Below are 12436 nucleotides of genomic sequence, written 5' to 3'. Positions count from 1 at the left end.
CCTATCATATGGTATAATTGATAAAGTAACTTTTTGGGATGGTAAAATAGGATAGGATGACATTTCTGGATGGGAATGCTTTAATGCTCTAAGTTGTGACTTCTATATGAAGTTTTGACCTAACCACGAATATCAAATAAAAATAAAGTGAGGTAGGAACTCTCTCCACTCATCGAAAATAGAAGAGGCAGAGAGTGTGCTAAATTTTGTTTGCTAGTGAGGGGCTAATGGGAAAGTAGTAGGAAGAAACCAAAATTGAAATTGTATTGTATGTATGATTGGTCCTACCCACTGGTGAGTAAAAAATTGCAACTTTATTGTTTTTTGTAATAAATTGTAACTTTATTGATTTGTGTAGTGAATTATTAGCATCAATATGTTTTTTTCTAATTTTTGGTATGATAGATTTGTAAGATAGGGAAATAATGAAATAGCTTAAAATTTTAAATAATAATAGTAATAATAATAATAATAATAAAGAAATGAAAACTCAATAGAAAAATAATGGAATTAAAAATTAAAACATTCCCCTCAAAAAAATTTAAAAATTTAGTTTTTTTATATAATAAGTCAAGAAATTATTTGAATTGTTATGTTGTTGGTATCACAAAAAAGAACTGGTCAATAGAAAACTATCTTTAGTCAACGGAAAACACTAATAAAAATAAAGCTTATTTTCTATATGTTGTTTTCCAAAAAAAAAATGGAAAACAATCTCTCTCTCATGTGTTACATTTCTTATAAATATTATATTCATCTGTAGCTGTGAGAAACATAATGTTTTGGCACCTTCTCTCTCTCATAGTAAGCTCTCTCACTTTTTCTCTCTTCCTTTTACTTTTTCTCTCCTCAATCCTCACACCCTCACTGTCACTAACTCTGGTCTCTCCTCTTCCCATAGATCTTTCTCTCTCTCTCTCTCAATTTGTCTCTCGTCTCTCTTTTCTCCATGTTTCTCTTCTCCTCTTTAATACAATTCTCTGATTATATTTTTTTTCCCTTACTGATTGGTCAATAGCTCTAACTTGCAAAGGCAAACAAATTTGTAGCAATTATTATTTCATTCCTCTCTACCAAAATCCCAATTCTTTGCTTTAAATTTCAAGCTTGATTTTATTTTTTTCTCTAAGAAATTTTCAGTTTGATGGATTCCAAACAGAAGTTACTTCTTTTTTGCACATAAAAGTGCTAAAAAAAATAATTAAAAAGAAGAAGAAGAAGAAGAAGAATGAATGAATGAGTGAAGTAAAAGATGAAAATTTTAAATATAGTGCCTCTGTCACTCTGTGGCTCTAAATTGCTTTTACATAGGACAATATTTACTGTAAATTAATAATATTGTTATATAATAAATGATAATTGTTTAGGAGAATTGTATTTGTTGGCAGATGCATTATGCAATGATGATATATTATACAAATACATTACATAAATACATAATTTAGAGTAATATTGAAAACTTGTAGTTGACCATAGTAAACAATTACTGTACTAGTAAAAATAGTAGACAATTAAAAGTTATTGTTATTTGTACTTATTAAAGATGTATTCCCTTGTCAATTTATATATATATGTGTGTGTGTGTGTGTGTGTGTGTGTGTGTGTGTACATGTTTTAAATTATACAAGAAATATAAATAAAAAAAATTGCATACCAAACACCAAAAAAAATTCTCAAGCTCATTTGCAAAGTCGTTACCAAACACAAGAAAATGAGATAGTTTTTTAGAAAATGTTTTTCAGAAAATAAATCATTTTCTAGAAAACAATAAAAACAAACCGAGTTGTAAAATAAATCTCTATCACTAAAATGACTTTTATTTGATTGGTAGATCACGGAGAATTCAACTACAAGTCTATAGTATTTGATTTCTTCAAAGGAAAAAAAAAAAAAAAAAAAAAAAAGAAAGAAGAGAGATAATAAGCTAACATGTTCACAGCCTCTAACGTTGATGTCCTAATATCTAAAAGCCCTCAAACAAAACTTTGAAAAGTCACTACCAACAAAATTAGCATTTGTTCATTGTATTGTAATACAAGATTGTGTCCACAAATATGAATTGTCCACAAATGACACATATTCTTTTTTGAGAGGAACATGACACAACATTTAATTTGTTAGATATCAATCATTTTCGTGTCACCGGACCACAAATTAATCATCAAACAAGAAGAAATAATAATCTAGAGGTATGGAGTGGTACGTGTGGAGGATATTGAAAGAGAGCAAAAATCTAGATAGATATTCTTAGTGTTTTTTTTTTTTTTTTTTGGAGAAACAAACACACACACAAGGGAGAGAGAAAGGGTTCTAATTCTAACACAAAGGCATACCACAACTCTACTCAAAGGACAAAATGGGCTTTTGCCCTTTTCCACAAAACTAATTAGCCTTTTGCCCTTCTTCCCAAACTAAATAGGGAAATGCCCTTCTTTTGAAACTCGACTTTCTCAAAATCGAGTTAAAAAAAAAAAAATTCTAAAGCCCTATAGTGACGTTTTTAAGGACCTATAGTGACGTTTGAAGAACCTATAGTGACGTTTATAACTTGATATTCACAAAATCGAGTTATGGGCAATAAAATTGCCTATAACTCGATTTTATGGATATCAAGTTACGAAACGCTACTATAGGTCCTTAAAAACGTCACTATAGGTCCTTAAAAACGTCACTATAGGGTTTAACTCGATTTTGAAAGAGTCGAGTTTCAAAAGAAGGGCATTTCCCTATTTAGTTTGGGAAGAAGGGCAAAAGGCTAATTAATTTTGTGGAAAAGGGCAGAAGCCCATTTTGTCCCTACTCAAAAGTCATGGTAACTTTTAAGGGAGGGTTGGGCTAGATAGATATTCTTAGTATTGAATGTAAGATAGACTCGATAGAGGAGTAAATTAAAGAAAATTATGTTTGCTATATGGTTTCATTAATCTTTCTGATGAGTGCATCACCTGGACTTTTGGGGTTCCTTCTTAGAAGATTGGTGATTCCCTCCGAAACTGCTATTTGTTCTTTTGTTAAAAAAAAAAAAATGAAACTTATTGTGTTAGCCATTGTTCTTAAAAAGTTCTAGCATATGAAAAAACATTGCAATTGAACCTAATTTTACCCCTTCTGGCACATGATTAAAAATCCTCTTGTGCTGTTAAATTTAATCTATTTAAGATTAGTATGTCAATCTTATTATTAGGCATCTATATCTCATTGTGGATTTTCCTAGCAGGTGTGTAATTGATTCTGCTGCTAACTTTGGGCTTTAGTATTTTTGGACTTCAATGGACAGCTCAGATGGAACCTTGAAATCTGGATATAATCTTTTCATTTTTGATGTTTTAAACTGGCATGACTATTAATTTCAGAAATGCACTCGATCTGCTTATTTAAAGGGATTTCTAAATGCTTTACAGATTTATAACTTACCACCAACTACTTAATTTAAGAGTTTTAGATAATGTTCTTAATACTTGCATCACTGCATACCCTTGGTGCGATGGTCAGTTCACAAGTATAAGTGCTTGTGGGGTGTGGGGGGCAAGGGCCGGGATTCAAGTCTCCAAGAGGGAGATTCACACACATATACACTTAGATTAGGTTAGAGTATAAATTCTATCTTGTATTAAAAAAAAAAAAAAAAAATACTTGCAATTAGTTGTAGAAGCATGAACTGTGAAATAGTTTCTCGTGGCCATTAAAGAATCAATGCTCATCTATACTATTACTAACAAATACATTTGAGTTTTGCTTATGTTAGGCATATATATGGTTTGATTTTTTTTTTCTTCTATTAAGAATTAAATCCTTCACTAACCAATATTTCACTATGCAAATGGCTCAATTTTGCTAGATAAGATATTTGTGTGGGCTTTTATTGATGTTTTGTGTAGATAAGCATAGTGCATGTTCTTTTATTTTGTTTTTTATTTATTTATTTATTTATTTTGGTGTGTGTGTTTTTAATAGAAATGAAAAGAGAAAAAGAAGTGGTACAAATAGTGAGGGTTGAAGATAGATTTATAAGACAGGACAAAACATAGGTATAGTATCTTAGGTGCTGTTCTTTAGGTTCCTCTCTTCAGATTCAGTCATGTGGTTATTTAACTAAAAAATACACTCAACCCATGAGAAAAAATCCACATGGCAAAATTTTAAGAATAAAACATAAAGAACAGCACCTAAGTACTATACCTGAACTTGCTCTATAAGATATTGCCTAAGATTATTCCAATGTTCTTGGAAACTGTAAGCATATCCGTATGAGTTCTGAAAATTTTGGTTAAATTGGTTTTTGGCATTTTGTTGAGTATTTTAGTTAAATAGGTTTTGGGCTCCTATCAATGGCTTTTGTAAACAGAGAAAAATAAACATGAATTTGCTTTTCCTTTCCTTTTTTTAAGAGATAAGAATGGTAAAAGTCTTAGGTTTGAAACTTGAAAGACTCGAAATTATGGCCATGGAAATATTTCATATGTGGTGATTATATTGATTCAATCAATGTATTTTATTTTCATATCCTTATTGTTTTTTGTTTAAGTCCATATTATCATTGTTAAAATTTTCAGTTTATAACTTTATATAATTTTTTTTATTTGTATGTAATTCTTTAGGATATTTCATGCAAGATGGCATGAAGCAGTCTCTTATCAATAAAATTTTCTAACCTATAAAAAAAAAAAAAAATTAACACTAATAAAATTAGTGAATATGCACAAGTTTTGATCCTATCCATAAAAAGATGTTCATACTTCATACTTCATATATATCCTTAATTGCTATTTTGCTATTTTGATATTTCAAGTTATGTCGGAATCTCATATCTATGTGGAACTCTCGTTGTGGAAATAAGAGCTTTGTGATAACTAGACGTCCTTAACTTGCATCTCTCTAAAACCAAATTTTCATCTCCCAATAAGAAACCAATGCTAGTGCTTCCCTCTTAGATCATGACTCGACGACCTTGACTTACTAGTTTAATTTACCCTTAAAAATGTTTTTATTTAATTTAAGATTTTAATTTACCCTTGATGACTTTTCTACTCCTTCCAAGAGGGTACATTAGTGCGCTGTTCAAGATGGCTCTTGTCCAATTGTGGGTGTCCCACTATTTTTCATTGGGAGTCATATGCGAATCTGGGCCAGTTTTAGTTTACAGTCTTATTAGTACCGGGCTTTGTTTTGTTTTGGTCCTCTATGCTTTCTTTGGCAGACAATTCTGTGGCGTCAGAATAAAATCCCTGAATCTTCACTGGATCTTCTATATAGTTTATGCGTATGTAATGTGGAGGATCGTAATTTTGATCGTATATAATGCGTATATTTTATTTTCATATCCTTATTGTTTTTGTTCAAGTCCATATTATCATTGTTAAAATTTTCAGTTCATAACTTTAAGTAATTTTTTTTATTTGTATGTAATTCTTTAGGATATTTCATGCAAGACGGCATGAAGTAGTCTCTTATCAACAAAATTTTCTTACCTATAAAAAAAATGGTTAAAATTAGTGAATACGCACGGGTCTTGATTGCTAATTGGCTGTTTCGATATTTCAAGATAAGTCGGACCTGGCCTCATATCTCCCTATCGGTGATGACCCTCATATCGTGCGAGAGCATCGATGTGGAAATAAGAAACCAATGCTTGTGGTCTCTCTACTCCATTTTCTTCACTCCAGCTAGCTGCTATCAGCCTATAACCATTAATTACCACTATTTTAGGTCATATATAACACGGGAAAACCTGCCTTACAATGTCAGTCTACTCTATAATGGGTAAGAGAATTGTTAAGTTGAACGAGATTGCCCAACATGGAAATATTGAAGCCTTTTATAGTCTAATAATTCGGGAGGATGTAAGAATTTTGGAGGACATTGATGAGCTACCATTTGTTGATACTCCTTTACACATAGCTGCATCTGCTGGGAGCCCAGAACACGTCCAATTTGCTATGGAGATGATGAGATTAAAGCCCTCATTTGCCAGGAAGCTAAATCTAAAAGGGTATAGCCCCATTCACCTTGCTCTACAAGAAGGGCATACCCAGATGGCGTATCGGCTTCTACAGGTAGATGGAGACCTTGTCCGTGTAAAAGGAAAGGAGGGTAGAACTCCTTTGCATGTTGCTGCAGCAGCAGCAACAGCGCAGCAACTTGATTTATTATTCAAATTTCTGTCATACTGTCCCAATTCTATTGAAGATGTGACGATTCAAAACCAAACCGCTCTGCATATTGCCCTGGAAAACAACAACTTGGGTGCTTTTAAACTCTTAGTAGGATGGCTCCGAGAAAATAAGTCTGAAAATGCCATACTGAACTGGCAGGATGAGAATGGCAACACTATTTTGCACGTGGCAGTATACAATAACGAAACCCAGGCAAGCTCTCTCTCCATTCCTCAATTATCTACATACTAAAGAAACACAGTAAAGCATGTGTTGTGAATGTCTATCGTGCAAGTAATACATCATGATCTTTTTTTTTTTTTTTTTTTTTTTAAATTAACGAAGAAAAAAAAAAAAAAAGAGGAGCGACTCACCTCCAACTTTTATTTCTCCTGTTTCCTCCCGTGTTTAGATAGATGAATGACACCTGGAAATAAACTGATCCAGCGATTAAAAAAAAGAGGCCAACTTGGAAAAATACAACCGTGACCCAATTGTCTCTTCCTTTTCTCTCTGGCTCTCCTCTCACTCTGCAATTGTGCAGCATCACCACGCCAATCACTCTGCAACTATGCAGCATCACAACGCCAAACTGAAAATATAGAGCATAAACGGAAAGCCCAAAACTGACCATATTAGTCAAACTGAAATCCCAAACCATCTGTGAAAAGTTAAATCTTACCATTGACGACCCTATCGTGTGCTTGCAAGAAAATCAATTGTTTTCCATTTTCGATTTTCAAATCAAGTTCGAAACCAATGAGCTTTTTCGTCGTTGAGGTTTCAAATCTCAGATGATTTTCATTAAAAGCATACCCACAAAATTTTTCAGATTTTGCATCTCCCTCTCTGTCGAAATTTATCATCGTTGAAGTTTTTCAGATCTGCATGCTTTTTTCTTTTCTTTTTTTGCTTTTCAGATAGTGAAAATCGAATGATTTTTACTCTTCTTGTTGCGTTTATTTCTCTAATTTTAAAATGATGTTCAACTTGAGGAATTGAGAGATTTGTGAATTTTGAAAACCCCCTCAATCTTTAAATCTTCAACCCTGTAGGAGCATAAATAAAAATCTGAATAAAGATTTTAAAAAGAGAGAGAGAGAAGGGAGATTGAGGTGGGCGATAGCCCAGAAAGCTCCATAGAATGATGGGTAGTTCTAGAAAGAGATAGAAAAAGAAAAGAGAAAGCAACGCACAAATTTGAGAAAGACCGTGAGGGTGGGAGGTGAGCTGCTTCCAAAAATAAATCCTAATGTGTTTGTATCACCACAATATGCAGGCCGTGAGGGTGTCACTAAATTGTGGGGTTAATATAAGCGTTAGGAATTTAGACGGTCACACAGCACAGGACATGTTGCAAGAACAAACACACGTTGAGATCGGGGATATGCTAAGCCATACCGGAGCTTTACGGTGTTTATTTATTCCTACCAAACCCCCAAATTTAATACCTTAAAAAAATTGACCTTCCTCCAAAAATAATACTACCACAATAGAATTAAAAAGATGCAATAAAAAAGCAAAACACGAAGACCCTACCTCGTATTTGATATTGTGTTTCTCAGAATCCTTGAAAGGAACATGGTACTTGGCAAGACTGGAGAAAAATGTTATGAATTTGGAATAAGAAAAGGGAAGACGGACGACCTTACTCAAATAGGATCTATTATTCTATTGTCCATACGTCCATGTCCTCGATCTCCCAAAGAAAAGGGATGGCGGTGGAGACTGTTGAGCAATATTTTACATAAACGATGAGATTAGTGACAGTATTAATGTATCACTACATTATGCATGCAGGCTGTGCGTCACTTATTAGCTTGGGGTGGGACATCTTTCAATGTAAACGAGAAGAATTTAGAGGATAAAACAGCGTTGGACATCTTGGAAGGACAGTTTACACAAGGAGTAGACAACAGAGAGATGAGGGTTATACTAGACGGTGCTGGAGCTTTAACAGCTTCATCTCTTCTTACAGTTACTTCTCCTCATGCACATTACCTAAGTGAAGTCGCTACTCCTGAGACAGTAGTCAAAGAACCACTATCAGACGAAAAGCGCAATGCGTATCTAGTGGTGGCTGCACTGCTTATAACAGTGACCTATCAAGCCATACTCAGTCCACCTGGGGGACTTTGGCAAGACAATGATCTGTCCAAACCCAATACCACTACAGCTGCACTCAGCCCTCCTAGTCCTGCAGGGAGACTTTTTAATGAGTCCAATTCCAATATCACCGCACCACCTAGAGCAGGGTCAGCCATTGCTAACACAGAATCATCATTCGCTTTTAAGCTGTTCTTGATTTCTAATTCTGCTATATTTTTGTCCGCAATCGCAGCAACTTTTTTCCTCGTTGCACCAGTCGGACGCGGTGGTGCGATTTTAGCCACAGTCTCTGTCTCCCTCTATTACTGCTATTTTGATTCATTGCTACTCATAACCCATGTTTCAGACAGGTCCGTTAAGATTGTTTTTGTTTCACCAGCTATTTTGACTATTATCTACTATGTACAAGTCGCTTTAAAATATGCACTTAAAAGGATACGTTATTTGCGGAATCTTAGAAGGAACTAAAAAATATATATAACCGAGCTTGGAGCTGATGCATCTAGAATGTGTCAATTTGTATTTTTATTTACTAATAAATTTCGAGAATAAAATTTAGCTTATATAGGGATGGTTGGAAGTACCCAACGTCACCTATGAATGTAATGTATGCATGTATAATATTATATCAATAAAGCAGTCTGATTGCCATCGCCTTCTTTTTTTTTTTTTTTTTTTTGAGTTTGCAATCAAATTCCTCACACTGTCACTCACCTAAATGTAGACATGGCAAAACGGGCGGGTCGGGTCGGGTCAATCGGGTCACGGGTCAAAACGGGTCATTTTAAGCGGGTTGAAATCGGGTTCGGGTCAATCGGGTTGCGGGTCGGGTCGGGTTGGGTCGGGTTGACCCGTATTTTTCACATGAAATTTTTTATTTTTTATTTTTTTATAAAGAAAACAATATGCATTTGCCATTTGGATAGTTATGCAACATATTACTTGATGTAAAATGCATTATTTTGCATTCACTACTTATATCAAGAATAAACTCAGTTAAACTTATTAATATTTATTCAATAATTTTAAAATTATACAAATCCTAATATTGCTATCTAAAATAAAACAACACAAAGATAAGTAAAACAAATATACAAGTTTTATTTTTACACAATATCAACATTCAAAAAAAAAATTACAAATGACTTATTGGATAACTCATTTGATAAAGAATAAAAATATATAAGAAAGTTACAATTTTAAAAATTAATTTTATAATCTATTATCAATTGTGGTTGACACAATATTTCAATTTGAGATATACATTAAAGTTTGATTGCTTACTTATTTATACCTAGTCTCTTTTATGAAGATCATATCATTGTTAAGCAGCACACACTCTAGGAAATATCATAATTTATTTTGAAAAGCCGTTTATTTTGAACATAAATTGTTAAAAAATAGATCAAAGCATTCATAATTTATGCTAATTTGATACTTTGGCTTTACTATTTTCACACTCGTGAATGTGTCTCACACATATCTACAATTTTAAATCTGTTTTTAACTTTACTGTAATCAGATTATCTTGGCATATACTTTGCTATTTGATATCTAAAAATCTTTACTCATTACAGAATGCTCAACCATTTATTTTTCAATTAATTTGCATGCAGTTATGTAAATGTATCAATTGTTTCCTTAAAGCTTACAATAAACAATTAAACCAATATTGTCTTAATTTCACTATTTTTTTTACCAAAAAAAAAAGTTTTAAAAAAAATGGTTCGGGTTCGGGTCGGGTCGCGGGTCGGGTCGGGTCGGGTTGATCCGCACAAAACACGGGTCAGGTCACGGGTCAACCCGTTTTTGCTTCGGGTCAAAAAAAATCGGGTTCGGGTCGGGTATTTTTCGGGTCGGGTTAGAAAATTATGACCCGTTTTGCCATGTCTACCTAAATGGCAAAATCCACTTGCGTTGACTCAAAATTTATCATCTTTCTGCTAATATATAATTTTGTACAATTCCCATTAATTTTCCTGTAGTTAGGAGTTATTTGCTTAGTAAATTTCACATGTTAAGACAACTTTGTCAAAACACTAAAACTACTTAATAATTTATGTGTCTTCCAATTAAGTCCATTACATAAACACCCATGGATGAAATATAAAATAATTTTAGCTCTAGGTGCAAGATGTGACGACCTCCACCTTAAATGTACATTCTAAAAGGAAACCAATATTTTGTTATCACAGTGAGTACTGACTACATAGTAACCTTAATCAGACCATCTGGGTTTTGGCTAGGGGCTTTCACATTATATTTACAACAATTTCATAATACTTTCACAACAAATCATTGATGACAAGTTCTTAGTGGTTCTAATTTGAACCTGTAAAGTTGTGATTTACAACTATGTTTTTTATTGGCTTTAATTCCATGTTAAATTTGATTGTATTTTTGTTCAATCATTTCCCCGTATTTTTGTGGGATTTAATGTAAAAGTTGTGTGTGAGAGTTTGGTGAAGAATCGATGAAGAAGTGGTTTTCGCAACTTGATCGCGATTGCTGACCCGCGAAACAAACCACGTGAGAAACCACATGCTGGAAATTGAAGAGTCATTGGTAGGCTGGTTTTCGCGAGTGACTCGTGAATCACACCAAGTCGCGAGTGACTCGTGACTCACACCAAGTCGCGAGTGACCCGTGAAACCTAATGCCTGTTGCTTTTTGGAGTGTGACTTTTCCCATTCTTTACCAATACTATATAAACCCTGATTACTTACGAAATGTAAGAAGGAGTATTTTTTGAAGAAACTTTTGAAAGAGAAACCTTAGCCAAATACTTGAGAGTTAGAGATTGGCTTATCCACAATTTTCTACATCATTCCTCTAAAGTTTTCATCTACTCCCACCTCTCCATCTACACATCCTTGAGAGGTTCTTAGCCCAAACACTTACTTCACTCATTCTGAGTGTTGAGTGAAGTTTTGGTGCCTTTGGGAAGTATTGGAAGAAGCCATTGAGTACCAGATGCAATCGGGCGGAATTGTGGGATATGGATAACTGGTGAAGACAAGATTCCGAGAAGTCCGTTGATAGCAGAAGCTTGAATGGCTCAAGTATATTGGGTAGATTAGGCTTGGAGGATCTTTTTGATATTCGTGTACTCCAACTTATTCACAAGTGAATCGATTTCAGCTTGGAGGGCCGCAGAGAGATTTTTTGCCGAGTACTTCGGTTTCCTCTTTGATAACACATCTCGGTTATCTTGTGTTTGCATCTCTCTTCCCTACTCTTTAAGCTTTACATTTATTGCTTATTGTACTTGTTTATGGCTTAGAGTAGTAGTGTTCCGATTTATTGCGTGTGCTTTACTCTTGTTCAGTACTTAAATAAATTACACTAAAAACAATTAAGCCGTAATTTAAAATTGGGGATCTAAACAAGCATTAGTGTTTTCACACTAATTGAGCTTTCAGAACCTTTAAATTAAATTACTTTTTTACCCACCAATAAAAACCAATAACAATTTAACATTTAAAATTTGTAGTGAAAATATTATAAAAATGTTGTAGAATCACGGTTTGATTCCATTAAAGGAGTCAATTACGTTCTCAATCAATCAGTATTTTTCATGCCTGTTCTAGGCTAGTACAAAAGCACTTCAATTTCATGTTAGTTTAAAATTCCAGCTAAGCTATTCCAGAGTCGTTCTATCTTCACTTCAACCAAAAAATTTTAAATAAAAAAAAAACATATAAATTAACAAACAAACAATACTGGGGAAATATCAGATTTCGGCCCCAAAAAAAAAAAAAAAAAAAAAAAAAATTGGTCGATAAAATAATCTATCCAAAAAAAAAAGCCCACATCATCATGCTGTCACTTTTTTCAGATATATCATTACCTCTTCTAATTTTGTTACCCAAAACATCCTCACATCTGTTTCTTTTTTATTTTGCTAAATGTGTCTGTGCATGAAATTAAAATTGACAATCCGCCACTACACCCACGTGTTCAATTGGGTGCACAATTTGACTATTCATTTTTTTCTATTGCCAGATCTATATCAAAAATGAAAACAACATATCATCTAAGTATATAAATTTATTATTATTTGTGGGGCCCAATAGTTTATGGGCCCGGCCCGCTCGCTTATGGGGAGTCCACCGGCTCCAAACTGAAAGAGGCCAGGGCCCAAGCTCAAAAATAGGAAACATAAAGTGGCCCGA

At 33.7% G+C, this 12436-nt stretch overlaps 1 protein-coding gene across 1 annotated transcript; it reads left to right on the top strand.

Moving 5' to 3' along the window:
• The first annotated feature begins 5598 nt into the window (after positions 1-5598).
• On the top strand, positions 5599-8888 carry LOC126719788 (ankyrin repeat-containing protein BDA1-like). Its single transcript, XM_050422306.1, has 2 exons — positions 5599-6365; positions 7953-8888. Exons 1-2 carry the CDS (start codon positions 5739-5741, stop codon positions 8727-8729), a joined length of 1404 nt encoding a protein of 467 aa, XP_050278263.1. The 5' UTR covers positions 5599-5738; the 3' UTR covers positions 8730-8888.
• The last annotated feature ends 3548 nt before the right edge of the window (positions 8889-12436 follow it).

This window comes from Quercus robur, chromosome 1, assembly GCF_932294415.1.
Source record: "Quercus robur chromosome 1, dhQueRobu3.1, whole genome shotgun sequence".
NCBI lineage: Eukaryota > Viridiplantae > Streptophyta > Magnoliopsida > Fagales > Fagaceae > Quercus > Quercus robur.
This window is presented reverse-complemented; position numbering and strand designations above follow the sequence as displayed.